Genomic DNA, 19,341 nt, shown 5'->3' on the forward strand with positions numbered 1-19,341 from the left:
CCACTGTGGGACAATCCCATAATGCCCGCCCCCTGCTCCTGAGTCAGTCTCCACCGGAGCAAAGTTACATAGCAGGCACTGGTTCTCCCCATTAGGCCATTTAACGACGAGCATCTTACCTAGTGAGGTAGAAAGATTCATTTTCTACAATAAAAGCCAATGCTGATGTCCAGGATGAAATAGTATGGTATGGAAAAAAAAAATATCGCCACCCACAAAATAATTTTAAGTGTACATAAATTTCCTTTACCTATTCAGTGCCTTACTCTTTAAACATGTCATATATTTTAACAGTTATAGCTTTTTAAATGGAAAGTTATGAGTATAATTTAATTATTGAGATAAAAAGAATACAGCTAAACTCTATTTTATAGTGGTCTGAAATTTAAACTGAATCCAAACACTTGAATTAACTATCAATCAGACAAAACCAGAAGAAAGACAAAGTATTTGCTTGGACAGAAAATATTTTGTAAGATGTACATAATACAGCAAATCATGGACAATGAAAATTGAAATTAATTTCATAATATTTTTCTATGGATGAAACAGTGCATTAAAGTGTATATATGTAGGGGCGCCTGGGTGGCACAGCGGTTAAAGCGTCTGCCTTCGGCTCAGGGCGTGATCCCGGCGTTCCGGGTTCGAGCCCCACGTCAGGCTCCTCCTCTATGAGCCTGCTTCTTCCTCTCCCACTCCCCCTGCTTGTGTTCCCTCTCTCGCTGGCTGTCTCTATCTCTGTCAAATAAATAAATAAAAAATCTTTAAAAAAAAATAAAGTGTATATATGTATATCTGTATATATACACACTTAAATATATATCTATTTAATTATATATCAGTTTAATCAGAAAACACGCACAACACACACACCCATAACTCATAGGGGCGTGTGCATGTTGTTCCCAGAAGTGTCATATTCTGAAGTTGTAAAGAAAAATAAAGCATATAGTGAAATAACATTCATATTCACAAAGTCCAATTGCTAACCGAAATACAACTAAAACAATGACTATATGTTCTCGTGTGCTTCTTCTGCCTCAATTGCTTTTTGCTGGTTCCCCTTATCTCCCCATCCTCTAGTGCTGCACCCTTCCGAAGCTCACTCCTTGGGGCACTTCCTTTTTTTAGTCTCCACGCCCTTCCTAAGTAATTTCATTTAATCTTTTGGTTTAATAGTTGTGATGATTCCCAAATTCACATCTCTAGCCTAGACCTTTTCCCTGAACTCTAATTAAAACCAAAAGCTGTCCTCTTCACAGCTCCAATTTCTCATGTCCCAAACTGAGCTCCCTATCTGCCCCTCATCCTCAACAACCAGCTCCTTCTATACACTTTCTCTCATCTCAGTTCATGGCAAATCCGTTTGATGCGGTGTATGTCCCTTCTCTTCCTCTTTTACCTTTGTCCACTTTTTTCCCCAGAAAATTCTGCCTTTTCCTTCAAAACATTAACAGATTTCAACCTTTTATTTCCACACTCACTGCAACAACCCTGTTCCAAGGCACCATCATCTTCTACCCTACAAACTGGTCTTCCCATCTCTGTCCTTACTCTAAGGCATTGAAATCCTTGACCTACACTTGGGGTTGAAGGAGGCAGGGGGCAGGCAAGGAAAGAGAAAGAAAGCAATTCTTCCTTAGCTCCCCGCTCACACCCAGATCCTGGGACTTGCTCTGCCACTTCTCTGCACCCTTCCTCCCCCATGCCACCGCAACCTCTACCCCTGAACTGATTCGCCCAACCAAGCCATTATTTTGGTAAGTAGAGTCATGGAAGAATATAGATTAGAAATGAAGAAGAGGCCAGGAGGGGAAAGGGAAGGAAAATATCCGGGAGGAGGCACAGGCAGGAGAGGATTAGGGTTCAGGAACATAGAAAAAAATGATAAAAAATTACGTGCTTCTGCTCCTGTGGCAGAACTAAATCTCCAGAGAAAAACCTAAGGACTATTTCCACTTATTTTTTCCCAACTCAAGCACTACTTGTAAAAAAACGATATCTTGAATCCAGAGGGAGGGATAGACATTCTCTCTGTTCTAACGGAGAAGAAAACTATGTGGATAATAAATGAAAATTTACACCTTAGTGCACTTGAATATACCCTTTTGGCTTCACAGGGTTTAACAATGTGCTTCATGAAATTGTAGAAGGTAAAGACATACCTCTCTGCTTTCCCCCCATGCATCCTTTCTATTTTTTGCTAGAAGTATGGCTTAGAGAAAAGAACTAAGGGGAAAATGGTATTTGTTTTTGTTTACCTCGTATGGATTTCACTTACATAATTAAATTAGTTATATGATTGAAGCTTAAATTAATGTTTATCTTTGAATCAACTCTTTTTTTAAAATATTGGTTTCATAGAAATTTTAGAATCAATGTTTTGAATAATACACTTGATTCTGCCATTTATTAGCATTGTGACAGGTGATGCTAATTAAGAGGGGAAAACTCCTAAAATTCATTTCAGCTCAACTTACCCTAAAAGGAAATCTGCCAAGCGTCTCTGATCACAGTGGCTTCTACTATCCCATTTTTCAGTTTGCAAGTTCTTATCTGCAATTTCTTAACCATTAAGACCTCTTTTCTATATACAATCTTTCATTAGCCCTATTCTTGCCCTGTTAAAAAATTTTCAGGCACTCTTCTATGACCTTTAAATAAACAAAGTCCAATGTGATTTCACTTCCTTCCATGGCCTATTTCCATTTATTCCTCAATTCTCTTGTGCTGAGTCCTTTGCTAACTTCCAAGGGTCTGGTCACTTCTATTTCTGCCTAGTATGGCTTCCGGTATTTTCATGCTCACTCCTCTGCAAAAGTGTGATGGAATAATACCCAAATCATGTCCCCTGATTCCCTCTCATCTCAAAAACTTTTCAACTCCATCCTGGACCTTATCCGTTCACATGCCTAATATAGAGTAAGATTAAGTACGAGAATAGAAACCATTCCCAATTATACTGTCAAAGTAAAAGTTCCCTTGAGTGTAAATGATCATGAGGGGCCTTTTTGGGGTGATGAAAATGTCCTAAACATTGGAATGTGATGATGATTGCATAACTCTGTAAATTTACTAAAAATCACTGAATCATACACTTAAAATAGGTCAGTCCCAGGGTATGCAAATTATAGTACATAAGCAGAGAGTTGAATGGTGATTGCCAGGGAGACAGGGAGGGGAAAATAGGGAGATGTTAGTCAAAGGGTACAAAGTTTCAGTTATACAAGATGTATAAGTTCTGGAGATCTAAAGTACAGCACCATGACTATAGTTAACAACACCATATTGTATATTTGAAATTTGCCAAGAGGACAGATCTTAAGTGTTCTCACCACACGCACACACACACAAAAAGACGACAAAGATGAAGATGAAGACAAAGATGAAGATAAAGAAGAAGATAAGAAAATAATAACCATGTGAGATGATGGGTAGATTAAGTAATTTGATTGCGGTGATAATTTCACAAATAAAACATATAACATAACAATTTTATATTACATATATATGTGTATATATATATATATATATATATATGTTATATATGTATTATTTTTATTTGTCAACTATACCTTAACAAAGCTGGGCAAAATAAGCAAATGTTTCCAGAATATGATATTATAGCGTTGGTGATTATGAGTCTAGGATAAGAATACAGGAAAGCAGAAAGTATATTTAAGAGCCATTTCATATTTTCCCTGTTAAACCTAAAGATATTTTCATGGGGGGGTTTCTAATGAAGCAAATTTATTCTGTGGAATTTACACTAATAATCCAAATCTCTTTCTCTCATTTTAATAGCCAATAATCACGGAGTCTATAAAACAGGACTAGTATTATGCTAAATGCTTTGTAGAGATTATTTTATTTAATCTTGACAAAACTTTGAGGAACAAATATTATTCCATCATACAGACATGGAAGTTGAAGCTAGGGTATGAGTAACTTCTCCTGGATCAAACAACTAGTATGGATGGTAAAACCAAAGTTTATCCCCAGGTCTTTATTATCTCACAGTTTGAACTCTTTTTTCTTTTTTTTAAAGATTTTATTTATTTATTTGACAGAGATAGAGACAGCCAACGAGAGAGGGAACACAAGCAGGGGGAGTGGGAGAGGAAGAAGCAGGCTCATAGCGGAGGAGCCCGATGTGGGGCTCGATCCCATAACGCCGGGATCACGCCCTGAGCCGAAGGCAGACGCTTAACCGCTGTGCCACCCAGGCGCCCCACAGTTTGAACTCTTAATTATGTTTTACTACCTCATGAACATGATTTGGCCTACTTTAAATTTGGAAAAATTATAATACAATAACTAACACAGGAAACATCTTTTATTTAGTAACATAATGGTAGGTACAGCCTATAAATACTAAAAGAAAATATCGTTGAAGACATTCTCATCTTCTAATTAAAACAAAGCTCATTAGAGAAGATGTATGATTCTATTTTATAACACAGATTAGACTAAAGAATCTGAAAATCCTCTCACAGTAAATTGCTTTCAACAAATATTTAATGACTGCTACTGGGTGAATGCATTGAGGAAAGCGAAAGGCCAGAGGGACCCAGCAAGATAACTGGTGGATGAGTACGATGATGCCTGTCGTCTAAATGCCACGAGCCAGGGCTGGTAGCAGAGAGAAAGAAACAGGGAATAAATAACTTTTTTTTTTAAACCTCAGTCTTCTCACAAGACCTTGCAAATTTAAATATCCTTTGAGTAGCCATAGTTTCAGAGCTTCTTACTAATCACTTAGTACTATGGCTCTTACATTCTTGAGAGGTCAGACATTCATTTACAAGCAATGCCACATGGCACTGTGACAAAGGATGTCACATGGCATTTAACTTTCTTTTTTTTTAAAAAAAAGATTTTATTTATTTTTTCGACAGAGATAGAGACAGCCAGCGAGAGAGGAAACACAAGCAGGGGGAGTGGGAGAGGAAGAAGCAGGCTCACAGCGGAGGAGCCTGACGTGGGGCTTGATCCCATAACGCCAGGATCACGCCCTGAGCCGAAGGCAGATGCTTAACCGCTGTGCCACCCAGGCGCCCTGGCATCTAACTTTCTATATATTTTGTAGTTGGAGATTTTTTTTCATGTCACCTAGCTCTCCATATTTGCTGGAAAGAGAAGTAGAAAAAGGGTTTTACAAAGACATTTCTCTTATTGTAACAGCTAATAAAAAGGAATAGAGGACTCCTGGGTGGCTCAGTCGTTTAAGCGTCTGCCTTCGGGTCAGTCATGATCCCAGAGTCCTGGAATCGAGCCCTGCATTGGGCTCCCTGCTCAGCAGGGAGTCTGCTTCTCCTTCTACCCAACTCCCATCCCCCGCTTGTGATCTCTCTCTTGAGCTATCTCTCTCTCTCAAATAAATAAATATAATCTTTAAAAAAAAAGGAAGAGAGATAGTAAACAAAAGCATCCTAAAAGAAAGCCCCGCCTGCATCTATCTGCACCACTCTACATAAACTTACTATCCTTTCCAAAACATTCACCCATGTTTAGATTGACATCTGTGTATATGTAATTTCATGTTTCCTTGCCGGTACATTTATTATATACATCTCTACATACCTCACAATCCACACACTAATTGAAATGACTACATAGTGCTCCACTCTAGTGATGCAGAGTGCTTATTCAATCATTCAAGATGTTTCTAGTATTTTACTACTATGAATAGAATCTATGAGCATCTTTGAAAAGTTTACTTTTTTCTTTTATTACTTTGATTCCTAAATAAGTGGTTTTCCTGAGGTGTATTGGGAGGGCTATACAGAGAGAACCAATGTCTAAAAATGTTTTTACTGACTACTGTACAGAACAGTTTTAGGCAGATTGAAATAGTGTTACCCACCACATCGATTCATGTATTTATTGTAATTGTACAGGTGAAGTAATTTCCTCTTAAAATTATATTCTAATTAAAGCCCAGAAAGAGTTGAATGGACCAACTTGTTTTGTTTTCTTTTTTCCCCTTAAATTTCCATCCGGTGGGCAGCAAAATCAATTCTGGAAAGGTCATCTATACCTTACATTATTAGTTAGAATTAACATTGTTCATTTATTAGGAGACTACGTTTTGTGTTAAATATCTACTGATTGTACGAGGGTGAATAAGTATGGAAGAAGAACCTGAGAGTGGGGACAGAAGTCTAATTTTCTAGCTCTGGTTCTGTCATTATCTGTATGGGTGTTTTAATTGTTGGATCTCAGTATTCTCATCAATAAAGTAAATAGGGGAATTTGTGATCTCTGAGATTCCTGTTGGTTCTGACATTTAAAAGATTATTTAATTGGGAAAAAAAGCACAGACTCAACAAAATTATTTTCTTGTTTCCCAAAACTTATTTTCATATTGAATATATACAACTGACTTTATTAACTAAGCAATGGAAACCAATGGCTTATTTCCTGTATTCTCTTTCCCAGCAACCTGTGCATTTACCCAGTTGTATAAACCAGAGTACTAAGAGTCCCTCAACCCTGCCTAATCTTCCTCAATATTCATCCAGTTTGATTGAAATTCTCTAAAAGTTTTCTTAAAATCTCTAACTCCATAGTCACCCATTTCCTCTCCCCTTTAGTATTATAATAGCCTAATTGTTTGCTCTTCTTCATTCTTTTCACTGTGGTTCAAAATACAATCTGATCCTGTTTAATCCTCAGACAAAAACCTGTCAGTGAGTCCCCAGAGTCTACAGGATGAGATTTGGCTCCTGTCCTGCCCACTCTTACATCCTTTCTCTCTCTTCTCTCTCCCCTCCCCTCATCTTCCCACTTCTCCCTTCCCTTCTCCTTTCCCCTCTCCCCTCCCCCCTTATTCTTCTCTCTCCCCTCCCCTCATCTTCCCACTTCTCCCTTCCCTTCTCCTTTCCCCTCTCCCCTCCCCCCTTATTCTTCTCTCTCTCCCTCATTCCCAGATTCTTTATGCTCTTAGAATTTTTGAGCCAAGGACAGTGAATGGCATCACCATACACATGTATGGCTGCACAGAAACTTGGAGTCTTTTCTGAAATCTCTGGATTTTTACCTGCCACTCCGAACAAACACACAAAATCCAAACAATTGCTAAGCCCTCCCAAATACCTCTGTAACCAATCTCCTTTTCTGTATCTGTGCTGACACCACCCTAGGCTAAGCCATCTTTCTCCTCTGACAGAATCACTGCAATAACTACTTTTAACGCAGACCTAATGACAGTGGAGAAGACACTGAATTGTTCAGAAAAAGTTCCATCTAACAAAGATTTTGTGATAACAGTATTTTTCTCATGTTACACAAGCCAGTTGTGTGATTCTTCCATGACAAAGATCCCACACATACCTTTTTCTTTTCTTTCCCCTTCTTTTCTTTTCTTGTTAGTGCTTTTACTACTATAAAGCTCTGGAAAATATGGTATCTTTTATTTTCTGGGAATTTACTCATTGATGACTTTCTTTTTTGTTGTTTGCTGCCTTTGAGACCAATGGATATTAAATATCTAAGCTAATAGAGAGCTTTAAAAATGGGCTGAAAATTGCTCAGTGTTTAACCTGAATATAAGAGTTCTTCTTTGGATTAAATGCATACTAGTTGAGATGACATAACAGCGTCATGATTTAAATTCATTTTTTCAGTTTACAATGAACGAGAAATGCAACTCCTGATTTACAAAAAGTAGGTCCTCAAACCATATTATCTTTTCATGTTTACTTTTTTTTAGTAAGAAAGGCTTCTTTATGTAATTTGCTTATTAGATTTCACATTTTATCTTTTAAGTCCTAATCTTCCTGTTGGTTACTTTTTTTCCCCAGATAAAACCAGAAGTCGTTATTTTAATAGCTAAGAAATTAAAACATTTAATTGTAAAAGTCAAATTATCCAAATTATCTTCCTGAAAAACAGTGATGATATACTTTATAATCTTTCCTTAAAATCTCAAGATTTTAACCACTCTTTCTAATAATCTAATGATTTCAAAAGGAATCAGCCGCATCAACAGTGCAAACAAGGAAATGGAAGGATGAGAAGTTCAGTGGCTTTCTGAAATCCCCAAATTAGGACTGACGACGTGTTTTACCATTTCAGACACTTTTCTCTTCGCCAAATATATTATCACTAGAAATTCTAGGTCGTTTAAGAAACTTATTTTCATTTATAATTAAAGTCATTTCTTTAAGGGAAAGCTTTAATTTTTAAAAATTTCGAACTGTCACGCTACATACAGTGCTTCTTGCCTACGCTTTAGATCACACTTGGCTTCGCAAGCTTTTGGGTAGATGATCGGAAAAATGTCACCAAGGGAAATGTTAAAGTCACTATTGCATTACTGTTACTGAATCAGATTTTGGGCTAGGCTATTCGTACAAAATTTATCATCTATCCCCTTTCAGAACACACTAAAGTATATTTTCCCTTCCTAGTGAGGTACAAGCAAACAGTAACATTCTAATACCTGAAAAAAAATGGCTGTTTTTAAGCTTATGAGATATTTTCTACAAACACTCCTCTATTTCTGTTTTCCCAACTCCACAAATATTCCCTACGTTTCTGTTACCTGATACAGTCACACTGATCTTTTCAGACAGAGAAGAGACAGTCCTGTGACAGGCAATCCTTTGACTTCTTTTATTCACTCCCTCCATGAACACTTGCAAGTTAGCACCTGAGGATACCGTGGTCAACCAGATGTACTCAGTCCATGTCCTTATGGCACATATAGTCCAGAGGGGAATCAGGGATGACTGTACACAGAAGGCTTAAAGCAGCAGTCTAGCCAACGGGTCAAAGGCGGCTTGCAGGAAGCCCTGAAACTGGGGAAATTTAGTCTGGTTCATATGAAGGGTAGGGTGAGAGATGAAAATGGAAAAGAAAGTGGGACCAGATAACACATGAACATATTATGCACCTTGAACTTTGTACTCCAGGCAAGAGGCAGCTAAGAAATGTTCAACATTATGAAATCACAAGATTTGTGATTTTGCCTTTTGGAAATATTACTCAAACCAAAGTGAGAAAAACAGGTTGGATGAGAGCCAGTCTAGAAAGAGAGAGGAATTAGGAAATTTGGCAGTAGAATATTTAAAAGATGGTGATTCCATGGGTTAGAATCGTCCTAACTCATAGTTTATTATTGAAATGAATAACTTCCTGAAAAATAAGAAGGTAGAACTGATTTTATTTTGTTTTTTATTTTTTTGGAAGTGGAAGCAAGGGAAGAAAAGTAGTTAACGATTTCCAGTTTCTAAATTGAACATCTGGGTGAATGGTGGTGACTTTTATTAAGAAAAGAGATTCTCAAGAGAAGTTTGAGGGAAAGAGATTGAGAGATGATTGAATATGTTGACATTGAAGCGGTTGGATGATATCATTAATGTAGAGCTGTCTGCTAGAAGGTTGTAAATGCATGTCTGGACCTCATGAGCCATATCTGGGCTTCACACAGAGATGGTGTCAGAAGCCCGGAGCTTGAGAATATGTGCGCAATTAGGCATTTTATGTACATTGATACAACTTTTTTGGAGGGAAACATGGCAGCATCTCTAAAATTTAACCCCCTCAACTAAGAAATTCCACTTTTAGGAGTTTATCAAAAAAGAAATGCTCACAGTTTTTAGGGACATAAAAATAAGGGTGTATCCTGTGAACACAGGTAGTTATAACAAAAAATTAGAAATAATCTAAATGGCCATCCATATTGTATTGGTTCGATAATTATGCTACATTCAATCAATAAAATGCTGCCTTAATTTTAGAAAAAATGAAATCTACATGAATTGAAATGAGGCATTACCAAAACATTTTTCTGAGTGAAAATATCCTTGTTTATGTATTTTACATAAATAATAGCTAATATCTTTTAGGCCCTCGTTATGTGCCAGTCACCCTTACAAAAAGTTTTGTGTATATGAAGTCATCAAATCTTCAAAACAACCCTATGAGGTAAGCAGTATTTCCACACCACAAATGAGGAAACTAAGTTATAGAGAGGTGAGGCAATTTGACTAATGTAACAAAGCTACTAAGTGCCCAAGCCATGATTCCATCCATGTAGGGAGTGGAGTCTATGAATTGTCTGAAATGAAAGTTTCTGCCTTCACCCAGAATGAAGCCAGAAAAAAATAAACTTAGTTATGGAAAATTCAAGAACATCACATTCCAATGAACCTGAGTTTGTGGACTGAGTCATAGCCATTGAAAATTCAAATGGTTGGAAGCCTAGAAGAAATTATACATGGAAATACATTTAGCTGTTCTAATTGGTTTATTCTAGGGAGAGATATTGGAAGAGGTAGGCTTTTCACTTTATATGCTTCTTTATTCTTTAAATTCATGTGCTACAAGCAAATTTTATTTTTGTATAGTTAAAAAGAGAATAAAGAAGGAGAAAAACTGCATTAAAAATTCATTTAGGATCATATGCAACTTAGAAAAATCCTTCCATTCCCTTGTATCACAGGTAGTTCAATGCCATGCAAGCCTAATCATTTCATTGTACAGTATGTCCAAGTCTCAACATGACTATTTAAACACAGTTTATTGTCTTGCTATTCCAAACTATACATATATAAGAGATAAAAACCCACTTTCTCTTGAAGATTTGATGTTGGTATACAGGGAGCTAGCTACATGCAGGGAAGTGCACATGGAGAAGAAAAACCTGGGACATAGTTTTAGCAGCCGTAGCTTTGTATTCGCTTAAAGATGAACTGAGCTGAGAGCTAAGAGTGGCTGAGAAAGACTAAATCATAGGTGGAAGAATATTTACCTCCAAGGAATCAAATTACAATCTACACAAAGAATGAAACTGCTATCTCCTTGAAAATAACGTATTGTCAGATGCTGGTTCAAAAGAAAAATGAATAGGAAAAAAGAAAAAAGGATAGGGCTTTTATTAATGCCTACTCTTTATTTCCATAGGTCCTGTATGATATAGAGTGGGTTTTTTTGTGTGTGATATAAAATATTTTTTCCAAAAGAAAAGAAAATATATCTGTAAGTGAATAGGACATGAATTTTAGCTATAACCTATAAGACTGATATTTTAAAATAGACTAGCTTTGGTGGATTGGTCATGACTTCCAAAGAACCACAAACACAGATTTTTTTTTCAATGTATAACATTCAATTGATATACTTTGAAGAATTAACCATTTTATAAGCCATTCTGAATTTTTAAGTTTATAAAAGAAAAAAAATAAAGCTGTAAATTATATGTGCAAAAACAAACTAGATGAGACCACACCTGCATGCCACTCGTAACTGTCTTGTTGAGGAGGGAGATTACAGGTAATTTTAATCTTTCATTTGACTTTTCTACATTTTCCAATAAACATACACCTAAAACCAAAATCATTCAATTAAAAAATGGGCAGAAGACACGAACAGACATTTCTCCAAAGAGGACATACGGATGGCCAAAAGACACATGAAAAGATGCTCTATATCATTCATCATCAGGGAAATGCAAATCAAAACCACAATGGGCTATCACCTCACACTTGTTTAAATGGCTAAAATTGAAAACACAAGAAACAATGAGTGTTGGTGAGGATGCAGAGGAAAAGGAACCCGCTTGCACTGTTGGTGTAGTCACTGTAGAAGTTAAAAACAGAACTACCCTATAATCCAGTAATCACACTACTGGGTATTTACTCAAAAACAACAAATACTAATTTGAAAGGATATACGCAACCTTATGTTTATAGCAGCATTATTTATAATCGCCAAATTATAGAAGCAGCCCAAGTGTCCATTGATAGATGAATAAAGAAAGAAGTGGTATATTTATACAATGGAATATTATTCAGCCATGAAAAAGAATGAAATCTTGCCATTTCCAATGACATGGATAATAGAAAGTATAATGCTAAGCAAAGTAAGTCCATCATAGAAAGACAAATACCTATGATTTCGCTCATATGTGGAATTTAACAAACAAAACGAAAAAGAGATCAAGACAAACCAAGAAGTAGACTCTTTATTATAAAGAACAAACTGATGGTTACCAGAGAGGAGGCGGGTGTGGGGATGGGTTAAATAGTTGATGGGGATTAAGGAGTGCATTTGTGATGAGCACAGGGTGATGTACCGAAGTGTTGATTCACTATATCGTACACTTGAAACTAATATTACACTGTATGATAACTATACTGGAATTAAAAATTAAAAAAAGAAAATTATTAATAGAAAATATTTTTTAAAATATAGATTATGGAAATATCAAAATATTTCTACTGGAAAGATACATGACATGATCTACTGGAGCACAGAAAATACTAAACAGAATTGTGATCTCAGACTAAATTGCTCTGCTAGTGAATGACAGGACAAGTTTCTGAGAGAAATCCAGAGGTCAAGCTAAAGACAGAGAAAGAGGTTCGGTAGGAAGAAAAAAAAAAAAATTGGTCTCCAAATGAAATCATGGTTGCAGTCCTACTGCTTTCACTGAATATATCTGAATCACTCATTCCCTCTCATAAATAAATGAGAATCTTAGTCTTAAGTATGAAAATGAAGGGTTTAAAACAACTATTTTGCTAACTACTGGTTACAGGAGAGACTGCAAAAAGGGGTAAGCTGGAAAACTGACAGTTTTGTTTAGACATCTCAGCTCTATATTACTAACTAAAAATGTTAATTTATGTTTTGTCTTCCCGAATTAAGCCGTGGTTAGTGATTCTATCAGAGGAATGTATGTATCAAAGGCAGTGGTATGAGGTTTTGCATCCGGTTCCCATTTCTGGCTTATTGAATGCCTGCTACACTGTCGGCTACACAGAGCTTCGTTCCCTAAAGCAATATTTTTCCTTTTATCCAAGAAGTCTTCTATTTATAATAGAGAATGAGGAAACATTTACTTGTATTTTTCCTTATAATAGGAAAATTTTCCTCAGAGTTTTTGTCCTATGATTACACAACCATTGATCTCATAAAGGTAAGACTGGTTTAACTCTTTGTATTAATGAACTACTTTCCTTCAGAAAATTCCCCCAAATTCTAATACAGACTCAGGTTGTTGCAGGCTCAAGGAGAGCCTACAATATTCCTGTGAGAAAAATTTTATTTCATTTTTTTCCAAGTGATCTTTTTCTTTTTTCTGTTTGAAATTGTGGGGTAGTAAATGTTGACTATATTCCTAACTGGAACAGATGAGGGGAGGGCTGGGAACACCAGGACATGTCCGCAGGCATGTGATTTTAGATCATTTGTAGGGAGTTAGTTCTGAGTTCACTCCAAATGAACAGGCAGATCACAGGGAATTAATAGCCTCAAACAAGAGTCGACATTGTCCTTCTCCGGCACTTTTTCTCCTTTATACAGGCTCTTGGTTTTCATGAGGTGCTTTTCCATCTTAAGGAAAGGGTTATGCTTTCAGGTCATGATCCTACTTAGTCAAAGTTCTGGCTGAGTCTGACATTCCTGCTGAAATCAGAAATGATCAAAGCAGGCAAAATATGTGTTGTTGTGGCAACTTCCCCCTTTCTTTTCAGCAATAACAAACGTAAAGAATTGCTACTATTTTGAGGGAGGAATCCACAAACTTTAAAGAGCTTCCAGGTCAACCACTGACTCCAGGAACACATAGATGTTTGATGTAACAACTGAACACATGGCTTACAAACATCCTAATTTTGGTCTTTTAGAAAAATACATGTGCAATTAAGGTATTTGTCTCAGAAAAATCTCATGCTTACAGCATGAAAACCCTTATAATATGCTTGAATTTATTTGTTCACATGTTACTGAGGCCCACGTTTTCTCAGATTGAAATTGTTATAGCTTTACTCCCATCTTTGGTTTTGTTTTGCAACTATTAATGAGTTTGGGATTCTTTAAACACAAATTTCCAGTAAGCAAATTGCAATATTTTTCTTCCTTATATCAACAGATATTACTTATATATCTGTAAGAAAGAAAAATATCACTTTGCATAGATTTTCTTTCTTCCTGATACATACCAATTGAGATTCTACATTGAAAATTTTTCAGGTTCAACTCATCTGTGTCACTATTCCTGTTTCTATTCTCCACACCCTTCCTGCCTTCTCCCAGCACTATTCACTCACATCTCTCTCTAGCTACACATTATTCTTACCTGGGAAGCTTTTAAAACATACCCCTACCTGGGCTCCATTCCCATGACTTTCACTAAATTTGTCTGGGGTGATATCTTGGCAAAGATAAAATGTTTTAAAGCTCCAAAGGTAATTGTAATATGCAGTCAAGATTGAGAAACTCTACTTTATGTAATACTGATCTTATTGTATTATTATTATTTGTGAAACTTGATCTCCCACTGGTGTTTTCAGCACTTTAAATCAGAGACTGTATCTGATTCATATGTGAATTCCAATGCCTGCTGAATTTGATGCCAAACATTCTGTGGGGTACTCCAGAAGACCCAAATTTCAAGAGGATATCTCTTCATCAAGGAAATCACAAACTGTTTCAGAAGTATCAGATGAGAACAAACCTAATATATTAGAACTCTGATCCAATAAGGCTATAAGGAGAGTAAAAATAAAATACTAGGATAGAGAGTGAAATCAACTTGGGAAATCAGGAAGACGTAATGGAGAGGGTAGAATATTAGGATGGATGATGCGTGGAATCTTGAATAGGATTATGTGTTTGGTTTTGACAGGAAGAAACAGAAAATAGTGGGAAGATGAAAACAGAACAATTTCTTACCAAAGGGAACTGAGTAAGGAAAGAAGAAGAGGTGGAAAAGTGTGAGGTCCATTAAGGAAACAGTTTGTATAGCATTTAAGAAGCAACTATAGGAGAAAGTGGAGATGAAAGTAAAAAGTTGGTGGAGTGAGATCACAGATGTTTTGAATGCCCAGTGGATGACTGTGGACTCCCTGAAGGTTTCTGAGCAGAGGAGTAATATACTCAGACATTTGTACTTTAAAAAGATCACTCTTCCGAATTAATTATCTTGTAGCTTTTAAAATGCATTTTTATGTGATCTAAATTACATTATATGAATACTCTAAGTAAGGTTTGCTTTTTAAAAAGATTTTATTTATTTATTTGAGAGAGAGAGAGGGAGGGAGGACATGAGCAGGGGGAGGGGGAAGAAGCAAAGGGAGAGGGACAAGCAGATTCTGCTCAGAGTGCAGAGCCTGGTGTGGGGCTTGATCCCAAGACTTTGTGATCATGACCTGAGCTGAAATCAAGAGTCAGAGGTTTAACCAACTGAGCCTCCCAGGCACCCCTATAAGCAAGGCTTTCTTACACTAAAACCCTTTTCATTATGTGGTCAGTGTATTCATCAAAAAACAGATCCCTGAGGAACAGACACATAAATTACATGTGTTCTCAGATGGCAATATTTCATTAGTGTCGCTGAGAAGAAAATAAATGAATGTGAAGTAGTAAAACAGCTATGGAAGTTCCCCTAAAAAAGTGGCCTAAAATATCTGGCTATCTTTTGGGGAAGTATCGAAAGACAGAGGTGACGAAAATTCCTTCGCTTAACGTGCTTTTCTGCACTGCCAAATGTAAGTAATGTGTTAGTCTCAGTTACTCATTTCATATAGTCATATTTACTTTTCTGTTATTGCTTTTGATTGACAAATGCAATATTTGTTGTTGAAAAAGCCTGCAGAAAAGTAATTTGCATAGTACGATGTCACTTTAGGCTGGAAGTCTTTGTTTAGATCACCTCTTAACTTGACGGACTGGCTGAAACCACGCTCATCTGCGTAGTGCCCCAGCAAGTCATACTTGCCCTACATCTCTGCCCTATGGAGTACTTTGAGATCCACACCAAATTGTTTTTTTTAATGAAAAAACTTCATTGCATTTTATCAATAAAGTCATTAGTAATACAGTGGGATATATAACACATAGGAAAAACCTAAAGCAAATCAATGTTTATAAGCATTGGATGCTCTTTTCTCTTTTATTTTAAATTTGATCCTAGAAAGCGGTGTGTGTGTGTGTGTGTGTGTGTATGTGTCTGTGTGTGATTATGTGTACATAAACATCCCAGTGAGAGGTGAAGAATAGTAAAAATTCTGATATTCATGGAGATATTTAAAACTCAAAAAAATATTATTCAGAACCTAACCACACAGCTCAACATTTTCTTTCATAGTAGCATATAGCAGTGTTTTAGTAAGTGACAGGGTTAGGTTCCATGTCTCATCACATGCCAACTCTTCATATGCTCAACTAGATTTTATGTGCCCTATGGACAGTTTTCAGTCTTTTAACTGTGTTAAAAACTCTTAACATTTGATTGAGAAAAGCAAATAGATTAGTGAATTCTCAAGTTTAGAGACTTCTAGTTCCAGGCAAGATGGAGTAAACACAATCTATTTCACCCCTCTAATCAGAAAAAACACTCTAGATAAAACCTGTAAGTCATTTATCAGAGGAATCTAAGAGGTGCAAAAATGAAGGCAGATTGACTAGGTGGCTTGAGACTTAAGGAATAACATTACAGTGAGTTCCATAGTTTTTGTTTTTGTATTTTTTTCCTTGCTTCATATATCCCAGCAATGCAAAATACCAGGTTAAAATGGCATCAAACAAAAGCCAAACAACTAGTAAAGGGTGGCCAAACAGAACAGAAAACTTTTACTCATACTTGTCTATTCTAGGGGTGATATCACAAAAATGGCAGGTTGCCTTCCCACTCAAATAATGGTGCAGCAAGGGGTCAGTGAGAAACGCCCCTCCTTGGTTGAGCCCATGGACAGAAACCTGTATTCCACCCCCATTCCCATTTCAGCAAAGAGATGGTATCCTTTCTCCATGAGGTCTGTGGTAACTGACTTCCAGCCTCCATGAATTAAATAGAAGGTGCCTCTCCCCTCAGAGCCCCTGGTTGCAATTCTGTTTCTACTCCCCACAGAAATAATAAGGCAACAGAATAACTCTCTGCAGCAGAAGGGTTTGGGGGAGGTGTGACTATTAAGGGATCACCTGAGAGAGTTCCTTGGTGGTAATGGAATAGTCCTTTATGATTACTTTGATGATAGTTACTCGAATCTACACCTGTGTTAAAATATCATAGAACTCGATCTATGCTTTTTCAACCAACTAAACAAACACAAAACTGAAACCTGAAGTAATCTGAATGAGGATTATATCTAAATCAATAGTATTGTACCAAAGTCAATTTCTTTCTTTCTCTTTCCTTCCTTCCTTCTTTCCTTGCATGCTTTTTTAGTGAGAGAGAAAGAGAGAGTGAGAGAGCAAGCATGTGAGTGGGAGGAGAGTGAGCGGTAGAGAGAGAGAGAGAGAGAGAGAGAGAGAATATCTTAAGCAGGCCTCAGGCCCAGTGTGGAATGCAATGTGAGCCTCATCTCACAACCTAGAGATCACGACCTGAGCTGAAATCAAGAGCCGAAAGCTTATTAGACTGAGCCACCCAGGCAACCCCCAAAGTCAATTTCCTTAAAACAAGAAAAAATATATATACTATTAGTTTATATATTAATATAATAGTATATCAATTATTCAATTCTAACTTGCTTTAAAGATTGTTTGTTTGTTTGTTTGTTTGTTTTTAGAGAAACAGCGCCAGCAGGGGGAGAGGCAAAGGGTGAGGGAGAGAGAGAATCTCAAGCGGACTCCTCCCCGAGCATGGAGCCCGAGGCGGAGCTCCATCTCAGGACCCTGAGATCATGACCGGAGCTGAAATCGAGAATCAGAAGTTCAACCAGCTGAGTCACCCAGGCGCCCCAATTCTAACTTACTTTAATGCTTTCTTCCTGAATATTGGGACACTGAATAACAAATGTGTTATGTGATAAAACTTTTTTAAAAATTTTAGTTTTGCCACTCAGATTTTCTAATAGTATTACTAAACCAACTATGACTAAGAATAACTATTGTCCCCTAATTTTCAAAATTTGGGATCGTAATCCAAGAAGAGTAATGACTTGAAAAGGAAAGGAAAGTTACCCTTCATATCTGAGTAACACTCTTTATGGTTTACATGAGTATAGGCTTATTACAGGATAAGCTCAGTACGTGGGGGTCAGTACATGGGGGATAAACTACTGATGCAATATCTTAAAGTAACCGAACACACAAAAAATTGAGAAAGTATAAAAAATTATAAATGACAGTGATAATACTTTGGTTTTTTCATCATGCCTTTTCCCTAAGGAATACAAGATTTCTCTCTTAATCTCACCATTTAACAGATAAAGTTCTATACTGGTGTCTCGTTTTCAAATGACACAATCAAATGATAGGCAGTTATGTGCCTGGCCTTAGGCCACAGTACAAATCACTAGTAGGGTCTAAGTCATAAATTAGGACTCATGCTCTCCACCAAGTGTCTTTGGCTTCACAGTTAAAACAGACCATTTTCAACTAAATCTCCACATGAATACCATTCCATTGAATGAGCCATAGTCGATACTAGAATATATCGATTTTTTGGTAGCATGGTTTCCAGAAGATTTTTCTGCCAGCATAGTGCTACTCCATAAGCAATACACTCAGGCATTTCCTTTATTCTAATTTAATTTCTGTTCAAGTATTTTTTTGGACATTTGACAACTTAAAGTTACTTAATAGGTTGGAGATGTCAAGAACTATTCATTGTGATGGACCAAGCTTCTTCATCCTAACCTATAAACAAACTTCCCCAAAGGGAAGATAATATCATTAAAGCATCTTTTCGTCACTTACTTTCTTCTTTCCATTTCAAATCTATGGAGTAGTTTCCGAAGACCACCATTCTTAAATCCCTGAAAATGGGCAGCTGGGGCTCCCACAGTGATGACATCGTAGAGAGCATCTGGAACAGGAACGGACAAGGAGATGAACACTTCGCAAACATTTGTCTCCAGCACGCTATCTGCATTGAAGCACACACACTGTGGGAAGTTTGAGGAATTATTCTGTTTAATTTTGCAGGAATAACTATGAACTCTCATCTCAAGGGGGCAAGAGGAGCTAATCAATCTTTCTAAAAGCCACCTGTGCACCTAAGCAAGTTATAATATTTCTTTGATTTATGACTACATCTTAATTATATGCTACTGTGTGGAACAGTATGTTCCCTCATTCTTTTATATACTTACTGAGATAACATGTTAATTGGTCTTTTGTGTATATTCCTTTATTGAGTTTTGCATCATTTAATTTGTGATCATATTGAAACTCAACAATAATGAACAATCTTTACAGAGAAAGTTTACAGAGAAAAGAACCAAAATATTAATTCATTTTGGCTCAAGGGCAGAACAGTACTAGTGCATTTTTTAAAAATCTATACAGAGTAGTTTCCTGTCTGTGTATACTAAACATAACCCAGTTTTGAATGCATGCTTTTGCAATTTTCTTAGATGACATAGAAAGAATACATGAAATGTC

General features: G+C 36.7%; 1 protein-coding gene across 9 annotated transcripts in view; it reads right to left on the reverse strand.

Annotated features, from left to right (window-relative positions):
* INPP4B (inositol polyphosphate-4-phosphatase type II B) overlaps positions 1–19,341 on the reverse strand; it is a 745,035-nt gene that overhangs the window by 135,425 nt on the left and 590,269 nt on the right. For all 9 annotated transcript variants that reach the window (XM_087866479.1, XM_045798922.2, XM_087866474.1 and 6 more), the window contains one exon: positions 18,655–18,763. In XM_087866479.1, coding sequence (XP_087722605.1) covers positions 18,655–18,763 — 109 coding nt within the window. The remainder of the gene's footprint in view (positions 1–18,654; positions 18,764–19,341) is intronic.

The sequence above is a fragment of the Ursus americanus genome, chromosome 13 (genome assembly GCF_024610735.1).
Source record: "Ursus americanus isolate L20-20 chromosome 13, mUrsAme1.1.p, whole genome shotgun sequence".
Lineage (NCBI taxonomy): Eukaryota > Metazoa > Chordata > Mammalia > Carnivora > Ursidae > Ursus > Ursus americanus.